This window comes from Pinus tabuliformis, chromosome Q (assembly GCF_031772625.1).
Source record: "Pinus tabuliformis cultivar Carrire ecotype Pingquan chromosome Q, CPIR1, whole genome shotgun sequence".
Taxonomy (NCBI): domain Eukaryota; kingdom Viridiplantae; phylum Streptophyta; class Pinopsida; order Pinales; family Pinaceae; genus Pinus; species Pinus tabuliformis.
In genome coordinates this window covers 1,115,926,947-1,115,943,250 of record NC_142296.1, presented here as the reverse complement: position 1 = coordinate 1,115,943,250, position 16,304 = coordinate 1,115,926,947, and the positions used below count along the sequence as shown (strand labels likewise).

Genomic DNA, 16,304 nt, shown 5'->3' with positions numbered 1-16,304 from the left:
TTAAGATGAAGATTGAGAAGAGGAAATTTGACTTAATATTTCTCATTTGATATTTTTTGCTTTTGTTTTTGTTTTCCTTGATCAAACCCTTCCCTTCCTCTATTCCTCTCCTCTCTATCTTTCATTTACACTATTCCTTAGATATCTTATAAGAGTGAAAGTCTATCCTCTTACAAATCACGAACCAATCAAGTGGAATAGTTAAATTATTCCAAATAAAATAATTTTCATTAAATAAAAATAATAAATCAAACTGCATTCGCCATTTGTCAACTAAATTTTAATAAATTTTCAACCTTAATAAAAAAAAGAAAACCAAAATATTCGAAGTTATTATGAGGGGCACATATCATTTTACGCCTTTAGCTTTAGTTTTCGCTGCACTTTTTTTTTTTCAGAGAAAAAAAAACATCATGGATTTATATTAAGGAAATATAAAGATCTGCAATACATTACATTTTTTGGGGGGCTATGAGATGCCCAAAACCAGATACTATATAGTGGAACAAATTTATCCAATTCACGGAACCCTGAAGCAAAACCTTACCCATATCTTCTTAACAGATTAGATTCGATACATTCAACAGCATAAGTAAAAAGACACTAAGGAAAACTTGATAAGTCACATTCATATAGAACTGAAGCTCAAGGAACTCGCTTGCCTTACTATGGAGAGGAGTCACATTCCGTTGATACTGAAATCCTGAATAAGAAAGGAGATTCCATCATGCATGACTGATAAAGAGCATAGACCTGGCGGCATGCCAAGACCATCCTTAGAGAGGAGATTAGCCTGGACGTTCCTGGAACAGGGGATATGCTGAAAAGATATCTGGTTCATTGAGCTCCGAAAAAACATGATTCGGCTTAGCCATCCAAGGAGGTGAGGACTGTTAATGAGGCCCATTCCATTTACATGATCAATGAGCGATTTCGAGTCACCAAAGATTGAAATAAACTGGATGCCTAAAAAGACACAAAAGGCGAGCAGCCCTGAGAGTGCCCGAGCCTTGGCCATAGTGTTAGAGCCGTATCCCCCATGCCAAGATAGTGAATATTGTAGGCTGTCATCTATTACAATGAAGACTCCGCAACCGCAGCTATTGTTTCGTTCAGCTCCATCAAAGAAAGCAACAGGAGCCTGAAAGGGATAGATATCCTGCATCTTTTTACAAACTTTTTTTGACTGTACATCGCCCCGTTGAAAAGAGTCGTAGCATGCCATAATGCACTGTAAGATTGAATTGAGAGGCTCCTTTGATTCTTGAAAGATTTGAGTGTTTCTCCATTTCCACAAAAACCAACAGGTTATGATAAACAAAGATCTCCATGATAGACTTTGCTCGCTCCACCATTTAAAACCATCCTGTACAGAAGGAAAGATAAGGAAATGAAAACCAAAAGACAAAGATAGATCATGCCAGATATGGAGAGACGAGGCACATTGGAAAAACATATGCAGGTTCAATTCCTCTATGTTATGGCACATGACACATCTGCTTGGGCCCTGCCAGTTTTTCCTTTGGAGGACTTCCCATGTTAGATTCCTGTTTCTGAATACCAACCATGAAAAAATAATCATTTTAAGAGGACATCCTGCCTTCCAGAGGCAAGGAGGGAAAAGCAGACCAGAACTTGGAGCATGGACAGAGATCATTGTTGCATAAATATCCTTTACACGCACTGGCAGTTTAGCTTTTGGAAGAGACCAGATCAAAAGATCCCTGGATCCCGATCGAAAAATCCCCAGACTGTTAAGCCGCTCTTTTACAGAGATCCAGAGTGGGAGCAGCGTTTGCGGCAGGTTCAGGTCCTCCCCATCCTTCCATACTGGGATAGAGTCTGACCATGATTTGATCAATTTGTCCCAAGAAAAGCATCCCGTTCTATGAAGGAAGCATACCAACGGAGGAGGAAAAGAGAAATCCTGTCCATTTAAAATAGAGTCAAAGCCAATTAGCATGCTGGATCCCGAGAATAGGTTCCATCTTAGATTTTCCAAGAAGAAAAGGTGAACTTTCCTGAGACTTAGCCAAATTGTCGAACCCTTTCTTACACCAATGGATCTTCTTCTGTACCAGTATTCTAGGTTCCTGCCTTTCAAGTATTTCATCCTTATAACCTTGCTCCATGGTCCATCTCCAAAAATGCCTCTGTAAAGAGACTTACAAAGGAGCGCATTTCCAAAAGAGCGCATGTCTAAAAGGCCCCAACCACCAGCCTTCCTAGGTTTTGAAATTGAAGCCATCTTAACTAAGTGAATCTTGCTCTGAATTGATTGGCCTCCCCAGAGGAAATTGGCCGCAAGGCTGGTCATTTTGTTAATGATACTAGCAGGGAGAAAGAATATATGAGCCCAATAGACTGCCAGTTGAGATAGGACTGCCTGCACTAAAATGAACCTGCCAGCTAAAGAAAGAAACTTAAACTCCCAGCCTCATATCTTTTTATAGAATCTGTCCAATAACCATTGCCAGTCCCCTTTGGAATTAACCTTAGCCTTTAAGTTGAATCCCAAATATTTAATCCCCTCCTTGATCAAAATCGGAGCAATGCCCATCAACTCAGAAATCCATAAAATGATTTCCATGTTTGTGTCATTGTGAAACAAAGAAGATTTAGCCTTATTAATAACTAGACCAGGTGCTTTCTGAAAAATTTCAAGGATTTCGTTTAGGCAAGACTAGGAAGCTCTACAGAGCATAGCAAAAATGAGGACATCATCAACGAAGAGGTTGTGAGATAAGGAAATGTTCTTGCATATCTTGATCGGGCGGCATCTCTTTTCCTCAATAGCCTTGTTAATCTGTAGGCTTAGAGAGTTCATTACCAGGATAAAAAGCAGAGGGGAGAGGGGACAACCTTGTCGAAGACCTCTCTCCGCTAAGAAGAAAGACGAGGGTATTCCATTTATGATAACTGAATATATGACATTCTCGACACATGACATTACCTAGTTGATGCCCTGTGATTTCAACCCAATTTTTGCCAACATAATTCTTAAGAAGCCCCAGTCTATGCAATCGTAGGCTTTTTGCAGATCTATCTTAAGAATAGCTGCATCCATTTTGTTTGACAGCATTGAGAACAAACTTTCCTGAGTCATGGCTACTGCATCCAAAATGATATGGCCTTTTAAGAACGCATGTTGGTCCCTTGAGATGAAGGAATTCAGAGTGGGCTTCAGCCTCTTAGCTATGATTTTTGAAATAATTTTAAACATGATATTGCAGAGCGATATAGGCCTAAAATCTTGAAATGAGTCTGACCTTGCCTTTTTAGGAATTAGAGCTATCAGAGTAGAAGAAATAGCACTATGAATACTTCCTGACATCCGGGAAGCCTCCACCATCCTCAGCAGATCCTCTTTAAAAAGGTCATAGAAGTGAGAGAAAAATTCGATGGGCCATCCATCCGGCCCAGGACTTTTATCCCTTTTGAAAGCTTTAATAACACTTAGAAGTTCCTCTTCAGAAATCGGCTTAAGGAAACTTTCATTTGCTGCCTCATCAAACATTTCCGGAACCAGTTCGATTCCCCAGAGAGTATCTTGGATGTTAACCTCGTTCCTTCTGTATTGATTCTGAAAAAATCTCGTTGCTTCTATCGAGATATCGTGCTGAGAGTAGAGAAAGGCTCCCTTATCATTTCTGATCCTCCAAATAGAATTTTTCTCTCTTCTAGCATTTGCAAAATTGTGAAAAAATCTCGTGTTCCTATCTCCCTCCTTGAGCCAGATGGCTCTGCTCTTAAGCCTCCATGTAGACTCCTCCTTTAGCAAAAGCAATTGTTTTCTTTTCTCCAAATTTCTTATTAGGCCTTTGAGGCCAAGAGACAGACTATTCGGATCTGCTGTATTTAATAGGGTATCCAACTCCTTTTGGATGTCATTCAGTTCTTGTTTATCCTTCCTTTTCTTTCGAATTTGCCAGTCCTTTGCCACAGTCCTCAGGCTTGCAATCTTTTCCCGAAATGTCATGAAAGGAGCCATTTCAGATTCCAGTAATTCCTTCCATTTGTTTGAGATGACTTCATTAAATGATAGATCTTCTAAATGGATTCTGTTGAATTTAAATGAATAGCCGAGCCTGTAATCCTTACCACGCCATTCGAGGTAAATAGGTCTATGGTCGGAAGTGAAGTCGTTTCCTATAGACGAAACTGGCATTCCCAGTTTTCCAATGATGCTTGCATGAATAATGAAACGATCAATCCTCTTGGCTATATAAGCCTGCCCAGTCCTGCTGTTATCCCAAGTAGGCTTCATTTTATTGGGCACAATATCCACCAGGTTCCTGTTCAAAAATTCCTTCCTGAGCCTGTCTGCCAGAGGGTCTTTTGACCTATGAAAACTTCACCGAGAGCCGCGGGAGAGAGCGCCTGAGACCTTAAACGAAACCACCACAATCCACACAAAGAAAGATTAAGATGCAGGATGCCTTCACGATCAAAACCAGGAATACAGAAGGCCCCCAAGGCCGCGAGGCCAGAAGGCCGAAAACCTGTCGAAGACTGCAGGGGGCAACTTAAAAAGGAGTGAGGGAAGCTTCGAGATGGCGTGATTTACCCTCCAGGCGTCCCCATGCATGCAAGAGAAAAATCAGGACTGCCACAAAGGATGTTTCATGCAGGAAGGGAGAACGTGGCAATGAAACAGAATCGAAGGCCATGCAAAAGTGAATAAGGCTGGCTCGTCCCCGGTTGGTTGTTGGAGCAGCACAACTTTTGCGAGCGATATGGATGGTTCCAGGGCAAAACACGAACCAATTGCAAGACAGCTGAGATCAAAGATTAAGCCTGTCAGTTATTGGTTCCTTGATAGGCATGACTGCGAGGTGGCTAACTCTCCCTGTGACGGTCGGCTCTCCCGCGCTCCGGCTCCTCCATTCCCTCCCACCATTTCATAATTGTGCATTCACGTTTAATATATATTTTTTTTGAGTTTGGAGAGTGATTATCATAATTTTAATTTCGCTTTCGAATTTAGATTAGTTTCGGCTTCGAGTTGTAAACAAAAATTTGGATTAATTTTGCTGGTGATATTCGATATTTCTGGATAACTTTTGTGAGAAATTCCCTCCCATATGAATGGTCGATTTTGCAGGTGATATTCGATATTTTTGGAGAACTTTTGTGAGAAATTCCCTCCCATATGAATGGTCGAGTAAATTTTTGGGAGTATTTTTTTTAACATAGTTTTGCTAGGATTTGGACCATGATAAATGTAAAGTAAATTTTCCCACTTGACCACAGCTAATAAAAATAGTTTGTTAACCTAGTACTAATAATATCTTAATTTTAAATAGAGCAAATACCTTCAACAATTTCTGAAATATGCTAGAATGCAACATAACATATCGATAGAGTCCTGGCATATTTATTTATGTTACATGTGGGGTTTAAGCTCTTATCTGCTGTGCGTTGCAAGAAAAAAAACTTCTTGGCTAATGCTCTCTTGCTCTACACGTCTCTGCTCTTTGCATTTGTTTTATATTGAACAACACAAAATATCTTCACAATACGTGTTGCTTTTCCGTACTTCCGTGAAATAAAAAATAGTAAAATTTATGATTTCACCTACATTTACCAACCCTAGTAAATATCATTTATTAGACGCGTTAAAATATCTTGCTGGAAATTTAATGCATGGCTTATCACACCATCGCATCGCAAAAAGAGAAAAGATTTTCCACCGCCTCTATCACCTTTAAATCATGCGATTTGCGATCATGCGATCTGCGATCGCATCGCAAATATCGCATCACAGAAAATAGAGACATGCAACGAAGGGTGATGAGGGGAAGTGCGATATGCGATCACATCGCATCGCACGGAAAGTCCATCGCTGTTCAGCTCGCGACAGCTTAAAATTATTTTTCCAACACTCCCCCTTAATTTTAACTGTTGTGTTTATTTTTCATACCCAGGCATTTCCTGAAATGATCAAAGCTTTTCTTTGCCAATGGTTTTGTCAAGATATCAGCTAGCTGATCCTCTGTTCTGCAGTGCTGCAAAACAATCTCACCATTGTTAACCAATTCACGTATGAAGTGAAATTTGGTGTCTATGTGCTTTGTCCTTTTATGAAAAACAGAATTTTTAGACAATGCTATTGCTGAGCTATTGTCGTAGTAAATGGTTGTGCCCTTTTCCTGTTCATGACACAAATCTCTGAGAACTCTTCTCAGCCACACTGCTTGGCATGTTGCTGCTGTTGCTGCCATATATTCTGCCTCTGCTGTTGACAAAGCCACAACTGGTTGCCTTTTGGAAGCCCATGAAATGGCTCCCGATCCCATATGAAACACATATCCCGATGTGCTTTTCCTATCATCAACACTTCCAGCCCAATCACTGTCAGTGTAACCTGTCAACATGAAACTTTCAGAAAAGGAGTATAAAATACCAAACCCCTTCGTTCCATTCACATACCTTAGAATCCTCTTGGCTGCCTGCCAATGAGTCTCTTTCGGTCTTTCCATAAATCTGGAGATTAAGCTCACAGCGTGCATAATGTCCGGTCTAGTTGCAGTCAAGTACATAAGGCTGCCAACTATGTTCTTGTACAATTTTGGATCAAAATCCTTGCTGCTGTCTTCTTTGGTCAATTTCAACCCCACTACAGTTGGAGTCACAGCTGCCTTGCTGTTCTGCAAGTTGAATCTCTTCAATACTGCTTCTACATATTTATCTTGTGAAATGAAAACGCCATTTTCACTTTGGTCTACTTCAATTCCAAGAAAATATCTTAAGAAGCCCAAGTCAGTCATTTCAAATTCACTTTTCATGACTGCTTTAAAATCAGCAATGAGAGAAGCATCATTGCTTGTAAAAATCAAATCATCTACATATAGAACAACGATAAGTATCTTACCGTCATTCTGCTTTATGTAGAGTGTGGGTTCACAATCACACTTGTCAAACCCATTCTCAATCAGGTAAGCATCTATTCTGCTGTACCATGCTCTTGGAGCTTGCTTCAACCCATAAAGAGCCTTCTTCAATTTACAGACTTTATGCTCTTGGCCTTCAACTTCATAGCCCGGAGGTTGATCAACGTAAACCTCTTCTTTTAATACTCCGTTCAGGAATGCAGATTTAACATCCATCTGATAAATCTTCTATTTGTGTTGCGCTGCAATAGACAACACTGTTCTGACTGTTTCCATTCTTGCTACTGGTGCAAAGGTTTCATCATAGTCTTTGCCTTGTTGCTGCTTGTAGCCTTTCACAACAACTCTTGCTTTGTGCCTGTCAATCTTGCCTTTAGCATTGCTTTTGGTCTTGTAGACCCACTTAACTCCAATGGCATCTTTGCCTTCAGGGAGATCCACTAACTCCCATGTTTTACTCTTCTCAATTGCACCAATTTCTTCATTCATTGCTTCAATCCATTTATCTTCATTTACAACATCTTCAAAATGGACTGGGTCATCAACATGACAATATAAAGCGAATAATGAATTCAGACTGGTATTGTTACTTACCTCTCCTTGTTCATAAATCTCATTCAGATTTCTGAATCTTGGTCTTCTTGGTGTGCTTGGAGTTCCATCCGAACTTGAGGGTATTGCCGATCCCTGTGGTGTGCTTGGAGAAGCACTTCCTTGACTTCTTAGGGCTGTTCGGATTCCAGTTTGTGGTGTGGATTGTTGTACTTGCTGTGGTGTAGGAGGAGCCACCAAGGAAGGATTATTAGCTGCTATCTCTTCCTCTTCTTCTTCGTGAGACACAACTGTCTTCACATTCACTGTCTTCTCTAAGCTTCCATCCCAAGCTTCATCTTCAATGAACTACACATCTCTGCTTACTATCAATTTCTTGGTGGATGGATTATAGAGTTTGTATGCTTTTGACTCATCACAATAGCCAATAAAGACACACTTCTCCCCCTTACTATCAAGCTTTTTCCTTAGCTGATCCGGTACATGTGCATATGCCACACAACCGAATACTCTCATGTGAGTGACAGTTTGCTTTTGACCACTCCATGCTTCTTCTGGTACTTTGTTCATGACAGCTTTAGTTGGGCATCTATTCAAGATGTAAACTGCGCAAGTAACAGCTTCTGCCCAATACTCATGCGGCAAGTGTTTTGCCTTCAACATGCTTCTGACCATGTCAAGAATGGTCCTATTCTTTCTTTCAGCAACTCCGTTCTGCTGAGGTGTATACCTCGTGGTGAACTGCTTTTGTATGCCATTTTTTCTGCAAAAACGTAGAAAGTCTTGGGAGATGTACTCTCCTCCTCTATCTGTTATGAGAACTTTGATGTAATGCCCACTCTGCTTTTCAACAAGAGTTTTGAAGTGACGGAATTTCTCAAACACTTCACTCTTCTGTTTCAGCATATACACCCATGTCTTTCTGGTGTAATCATCAATGAAAGTTAAAACATATTTATTTCCACCAAATGATGGTGTTTGCATCGGTCCACACACAGCGGAGTGAACAATTTCCAATGGTGCTTTTGCCCTTATACTCTTTCCTGCTGGAAAGCTTTCTTTGTGTTGCTTGCCCAAGATGCAGCCTTCACAAAGGCTGTCTGGTTTTTCGATCAATGGTAATCCCTTTACCATTCCCTTTCTGTGCAACAGATTCAAGCCTCCGAAATTGAGATGTCCAAATCTCAAATGCCATAACCAATTCACATCTTTCACCTGTTCTTGAAAGACTTCTTGTGTTACAGCCGCAATAGTTCTGCCTTCCTTCAAATCTGCCGTGAGTTTGAGAGGAAACATTCTATTGCTGGTCATCTGCACATGTGCAATGATCTTCTTACTTGGAGGTATGTCTCTGATTGTACACAAATCATCTTTGAAGAACACGTAACCTTTGTTAATGAGCTGTCCAATGCTCAAAAGATTACATTTCAGACCAGGTACATAGTATACATCTGGCACAATCATCTGTTCTCCATTTTTTGCTCGGATACTGACTCTGCCCTTACCCTTGACAGATATCGTATCATCAGTCCCTGTTGTTACCTCAGATTTCACATTTTCATCCAGATTGGCAAACATTTCAATATTTCCAGTCATGTGATTACTACAACCTGAGTCTAAGAACCAAAAATCTTCTTGTTTATCTTGTGCTATGTTACATGTTAACAGCACGTTCTTTGGGTTCTTATCTTCTTCATTTGCAAAATTAGCATTTTGCCTATTATTCATGTCACTTTGCTTTTTCCTACATTCATTGACATAATGCCCATATTTCTTACAATAATGACATTGGACTTGGGATTTATCATACCTTTGTCCATGAGCTTGCTGTTTGCTTGAACCTTCATCTTGGTTCTGATTGCTGCTCCTTCCGCTTGTGCTTGCAGGATAATTTCTTCTTCTGTTTTGGCTTCTTCCACGACCTCTGTTATTTGCTCTGCCTCGACCTCTTCTTTGGCCAAAGGACATCTGAGTCTTGAGTGCTTGCTCAAGTGAGGAATCTGTTCCTCTACTTAGTCTGTGTTCATGAGACAAAAGAGAAGCACTCAGCTCATCTACCGTGAACTGTGTGAGATCTTTTGTTTCTTCTATTGCTACCACAATAGATTCAAACCTTGAGGGTAAACATCTCAAGATTTTCTCTACAATTCTTCTTTCTTCAAGAATCTCACCATGAGACCTTATCTGGGTTATTAAGCCAATAACCTGAGTGAAGAATGAATCTATTGTTTCAGATTCCTTCATGTTGAGATTTTCAAAATCTTTCCTCAACATCTGCAACTTTGTAGTCTTCACCTTCTCCATGCCTTGATAGGCAGTTTTGAGAATATCCCAGGCCTCCATGGATTTTGTTGCTACTGCAATCCGTGGAAAAACACTTTCATGCACTGATTGGAAGAGGAAAAAGAGGGCTTTAGCATCATTCTTGTCACTCTTCAACTGGTCTCTTTTTGCTGCTGTCAAAGCAGCCAACGCTGTTGCATCTGCTGGTTCAGCATAGCCAGTTTCAACCAGCTCCCATATTCCTTGAGAAGCAAACAATGCTTTCATTGTTATGGACCAATAACTGTAGTTTTTTCCATTAAACTGTGGTAGTTGGGGATTTGTCAAACCAGTACTGATTGTAAAAAAAACAAAAACGTTCTCTGCTGAAAAAAAAAAAAAAAAAAAAAATTCCTACAGTGAAAAACAATCTCTGTTTTTTTTTTCACTGAGTGCCTAGACTGGCTCCGATACCATGTTGGAAATTTCTGTTCATTTCAAACATAACAAAGAAAAATAACACAGCGAACAACTCTCTGGTTTTTCTACAGGATCTTTATTATAAAACAATAATAAAAACTGTTACAGAATTTGTCTTCCTCAACATCTGAGGGATTTACAACAGGAACTTCGGTTCCAGAATCTGATTCTCAGAAAATTAAATCTTCAGCACTGCTGTGCGTTGCAAGAAAAAAAACTTCTTGGCTAATGCTCTCTTGCTCTACACGTCTCTGCTCTTTGCATTTGTTTTATATTGAACAACACAAAATATCTTCACAATACGTGTTGCTTTTCCCTACTTCCGTGAAATAAAAAATAGTAAAATTTATGATTTCACCTACATTTACCAACCCTAGTAAATATCATTTATTACACGCGTTAAAATATCTTGCTGGAAATTTAATGCATGGCTTATCACACCATCGCATCGCAAAAAGAGAAAAGATTTTCCACCGCCTCTATCACCTTTAAATCATGCGATTTGCGATCATGCGATCTGCGATCGCATCGCAAATATCGCATTGCAGAAAATAGAGACATGCAACGAAGGGTGATGAGGGGAAGTGGGATATGCGATCACATCGCATCGCACGGAAAGTCCATCGCTGTTCAGCTCGCGGCAGCTTAAAATTATCGTTCCAACATTATCTTGAAACTGCATCAAAGATTCGGACTCTAACCAGTTTCAGTTTCAATTTATTTAACAGTGCCAGCTATAAGCCCAAGACCCAGATCCCACCCTTAGGTGCCGGCACATACTCCTTGCTCTGCCTCATGCCTTCAGAAATGCATTGCAAATTTTCTGCCACAAGCTTGAGTCAGGTTGGCTTTTTCGGAAAGAAGCCTTGGCCTCATCGCTCATCTTTTTCTGAAAAAATGAGAACTGTTCAGTTATGTTCATCTAGACCAAGACTAACATAAAGGTTTTTGTAGCAGATTTTTCTTCTGTGCTAATATAAATCTTACAATTAATCAGAAAAAACAGGAGTAATCAGAGGTAACACAAGTATCAACAACTGCTCAGCTCTTAATATTACTTACAGGGATAAGATTTTTATCCAACAGGCCATCTATGAGGCTGAACAAAATGTCACTGGTATATTCCGGATGGCCTTGGATGCCCAGTATATTATTACCCAGACAAAACATTTCAACCTCTGTTTTCCCTGAAGAAGCCAGTATCTCTGCGCCTAAAGGAACTGCATACACCTGTTCAAACAGTGTTGTTTAGCCAGAATTCAATAGTAGTTCAATCAACCTCTTGACATTTATAATTGTCAAGATGACATTTTGCTTTGAAGAAACGATAAAAACTTGATCATACATATTGCAAATGCCAAAAAATTCTCTATACCTTGTCTTGATGGCATTCAATGATACTAATCACAGAAGGGATCTTTAAACCAGAATACTTTGCCGAAAAGTTATCAGCAACTGTAATTTTCCTCGAGCCAATATCCCATCCAGCTGAATTTCTTGCAATGTTTCCTCCCAGAGCTCGACACAAAATCTACATGAGAGAGCGCAAGAAACCTGTGAATAATTAAATATAGGGTTGAAGGTGGGATACTCTGTTTTCTTTTTCATCAAGATTTGAATTTCATGTTCTCAAATTTCACGTTATGATATGTTTGTCTGTAATGTAAAAAAAAAACGGAAAAATAGATTAGAATATTTTCTAATTTAATAAAAAATTAGATTGATATAATCAACAATTTAAAAACATATAATATTGTCAAACATAAAAGAAAAATGGACTAGAAAAATAAAAAAGGGAAAAATAGATTAGAGTACCTGGTGACCGAAGCAAATACCAAGTATTTTAATGCCCATTGTATTCAATGTCTGCACCAGATGACAGAGCTTTAAGATCCATGCATCGTTTCCGAAGGCATCATAACGACTTCCAGTGATCACAAATCCATCATATTTGTAGATATCCTCCGTATCAGGAAACTGTCCATCTACAACTCTGAAAAAATCCCACGTTTCCCCCGCCTCGCCCAAGAAGTTTTTATAGAGACCACCATAACCTCCATATTTTTTCTTCACACAACAGGATGCCGAATCTCTTACCCATCCTCATTTTGAGATCTACATATTGCCACACTTTTTCTGGTTCCGGAGATGCCGAGATGAGTAGCATTGTAAGAATAGGGAGGGGAGTCTATCTGACAAGATCGGTGAGAAGAAAGGCAGACAGGGAGAGAATTTATGGAGAGACCTGTGAGAAGAAAGGCAGAAAAGGAGAGAATTTATGGAGAGACCTGTGAGAAGGCAGAAAGGGAGAGAATTTATGGACACAGTGATTGATCGTTTTACCAAAATTCGCAAATATTCCAAAATCTAAATTCCAATTACACTCAACTATAATATAGTTAGCAGTGGATGTTTTTTAAATTCTGATCACGTATGCATTGTGACGCAGAGGTATTAAGTGTAAAATGGTTCGTATGGAATGGAATGAATTACGCAGAATCGATGCTATTATTCAATAATTATTAGTTATTGGGGTAGTTTTTAAGTGTGATATTTTAGAAGTTTTAGGGATTTTTTTGCTGGAATCCGAGGAAAAAAAAGAAAAGATTGGTTTGTGGTTAAATTTTGATTAGTGTTGGTTAAACTGATTTTTTTGATTGCATATATGGATTAAGGACTTTCAGAAATTGAGGCACTTCAATTGTGAAAAGTTTACATGTCAAACCTGTAATTTCAATGAATCCTTGGCAAATTATTAGATTCTAAAAATAAACAAGTAAACTTTAAAAAAATCCTGATTAAAAATCACAACCAATGAGACTACTGGTAAATCCATTCCAAACACTAAAACTCTAAACACCAACTAGCTACTATAATAATATTTCAAAATTAAAATTAATTTTGAAAAACAAGCTTGAAGAATAAGCGTTATTGAAATCATAAAGCAATATGTACAGTTTACGCAGTTTGTGGTAGTGTGAAATGATGTGTGCAAAATGGAATACAACGAATCTGTCTGGCTGTAAAAAAAATTACACGGAATATTTAAAATGATTTATAAAGAATAAATTTCGATGAATAGATGCTATTGAAATAATTATACAGAATAAATTGTGACGAATAGATGCTATTGGAATAATTACATGAACCGTTTTTGTTGTTCTCATAAAAACATAGGCTATACACGATTCGTACTTGCTTATAATGATAACAATGTGTCGGAGTCCAGGACTGGTAACAAACAAACTCAAATGAATTCACTCAGTGTGCGAGCCTGGTACTCAATTGACAAATGGAAAACATTTGAACCGTACTTGCAAAGACTTACACCTCATATCCATCAAACTTCTAGTAGTCCACTCTAATAGCAACTATCACCTTGACAATAACTCAAGAAATAAAGGTTGATGGATTAGACCAGTCAAAAGGATACCAATAGGAAATGGCAGCGTTGTATCAAAAAAAGAAGTGCTCCTCAATTAGTTCAATATTTGGCCACAAACTATACAACTTAACATCAACGAGCATCAAATCAAGCTCAACACGTAACACCATTAAGAGAAGAACTTATTAACATTGACAAAAATTAGTGAAACAACTAGTAACACCATTAAGAGAAGAACTTATCAACATTGACAGAAGCTAGTGAAACAAAAAAAACCATTAGGCACTACATTCTTGGACTTCATGATTTTTTTTATAAGAGTTTTTTGCAACCAAGTTCTTTTTTATTTTGTATTTGTAAGTCCAAATCTTCTTCTTCTTCCGGAAAAAGAAGGAGTTAAGATGAGGAAGATGTTGGAAGGGATGTCTCACTACTACACCTATGTGTATAAGAATTTTTGCAACGAAGGATTTAAGATGAGGAAGATGTGGGAAGGGATGTCTCACTACTACATTTATGCGTGTGCTTGTATAATGTATATTGTTATCTTTTTTTTGTGTAATGGACTATTAGTAGCACTAATAGACAAATTTTTAGATTACAACAAAAAAAACAAATAGGGGGAGAGTGAGAGAAAGGGGGACAAAAGGAGGGAGGAAGATAGGAAAGAGAGAGATATTGAACAAGAGGTGGAGAGAAAGGAGGAAGAGAATGAGAGAGGAGGGCTAGTGAGAGAGAGAAAGACGTAAAGCGAGAAGGGGGATATTCATAGAGAAAGAGGGGGAAAGAGGGGGAGGGGTAGAGACAATGACAAAGGAGGGAGACAAAGATGGGGAGAGATTGAGAAAATGAGTGTGCACATGAACATGAGAGAGACAAAGAGGGGGGAGGATTGGGGATAGAAATGGGTGTGGGAAAATAGAGTGTTAGATTTAGATAGAGAGGGGGGGAAGAAATTGGGAGGTAAAGAGAGAGAGAATTGTCGGGAAGAGAGAGAAGGAGAAAATGGGAGGGTGAGGGTGACGGTGGGATCGGTAGTGTACAGTTAGAGTGGAAGGAAAATAAAGTAAGAGGGAGGGTGGTAGGGAGAGAGCGAGATAGAGGGGGAAAGAGAGAAAGAGGGGAGTGTCGGGAAGAGAGAAGGAGAGATGGGGGAGGGGGGAAGAGAAGGGAGAGAGATAGGGACAAAGGGAGAGATGGATAAAGGGAGGGTAGGAGGAAGGTAGGGACTGAGAGAGGAAGGGAGAAGGAGAGAGAGTGGGGGCAAGAGAAGAGGGAAAGAGACAATGAGGGATATGGGGAGAGAGGTGAGGGGGAGGGAGAGAAAGGAGTAAAGAGGGGAGGGAGATACATATAGAAAAATAGTAGGAGAGAGAGAGGGAAGCAAGGAAAGGGGCAAAGGGGGAGAGAGGGTATTCAAAGGTTTAAAGCTTAAATATGATTTGGAATGCATGTGCACTCTTAATAATATTCACGCATTCCATGAAAGGTTGCATATTCTTAATAATGTGCACACACTCTTGGAATGCATGTGTTTTCTTAAAACACATGTGCATTCTTTCCCATTCACATTTGAAGGAGTGACGATTCTAGCATACGTTTTTTTAAAGTTAGTTGCTTCACATATATGTATGGGAAGACAAACCCAATGGTTTGGGCTACAGATACATTGAAACTTCCATTTTTATTGAATACCTCTCAATATCTTTATTTTGATGTAATTTTTTTTATAGATTAAACAAATTCATTGTTAATGAAACTATAAACCCATATAGAGTTGACTATACCTATTTTTAAATATATAATTAAAAAAAAATGTTTCAATTTTTAATATATTTTTGTCTTGACATATATCAAAATATTATTATATGCACCTCTTTTATTTCCACTATACTTTTTTTAACTTAACTATTTTTAAAATAGTTAAAATGAGCTATATGGTGCACTAATACAACCTAAAATCTACAATTGAAAAAAGTAAAAGAAAAATTTGATAATGTTGAGACCCTTTTATGTAAAATAATATATTCATAAGTCTTATTCATTTTCCTACATTTTCTTATTTCAATGTGGAAATACTTTGAATAATCCCTCTAAATTAACAAATTGTTATTTTTTCAATTTTCATTGCCACTAACATGCAATGAGAGACCATCATTAGTTTTAGTTTTCACCCTTCTAGTAGTAGAAGGGCGGAGCACTCCGAGAATTCAACTACTAATATTATATCTAGCCTCATCCTCCATGCCAACACAGAGGACTTATTATGCCAACAGACATGTTTATTTTGGAATAGGATTTCCTAAATTTTAATTTAATTATCAATAATTATGAGATGAATGGTAAGAATTTAACCTCCATATAATATTCTATAATATTCTTAATAGTGTACACAAATCAAAGACTAAAATTGATTTCCAAACTAGTTATGTCTTTTTTTCATTTTAATTAAATTCATTAATTTAAAAAATTTCATATGAACAATGTCATACGAAATGAGTTATGGTTTTTTGGGCATGTGGTATTGATAAGCCATGTTATTGGCCCATGGTATTGTAATAGTTCATATTCAAAAATTAAGGATCTCCATGATAAAATAGGGTAAATCTCCATGGTTAAGAATCTTGTTACATTTTTTTAAATGTATATATGTTTAACTTATATATCAATCCTGTTTATTAAGAGTAATATTATTATTTTCAATAAAGTTATAGTTTAGTTAATTCTTATGA

General features: G+C 38.3%; 1 protein-coding gene and 1 pseudogene across 2 annotated transcripts; both read right to left on the bottom strand.

Annotated features, from left to right (window-relative positions):
* Positions 1–679: 679 nt before the first annotated feature.
* On the bottom strand, positions 680–1,225 carry LOC149223425 (uncharacterized). Its single transcript, XM_089387906.1, has one exon. The coding sequence runs from the start codon at positions 1,223–1,225 to the stop codon at positions 680–682; it is 546 nt and encodes a 181-aa protein (XP_089244032.1).
* Positions 1,226–10,980: 9,755 nt separating this feature from the next.
* On the bottom strand, positions 10,981–12,288 carry LOC149223424 (gamma-glutamyl peptidase 5-like; annotated as a pseudogene). The gene is made up of 4 exons (XR_016248966.1): positions 12,003–12,288; positions 11,563–11,718; positions 11,250–11,417; positions 10,981–11,076 (listed from the first exon to the last, which is right to left on the bottom strand). The product of XR_016248966.1 is annotated as a gamma-glutamyl peptidase 5-like (transcript).
* Positions 12,289–16,304: the final 4,016 nt, after the last annotated feature.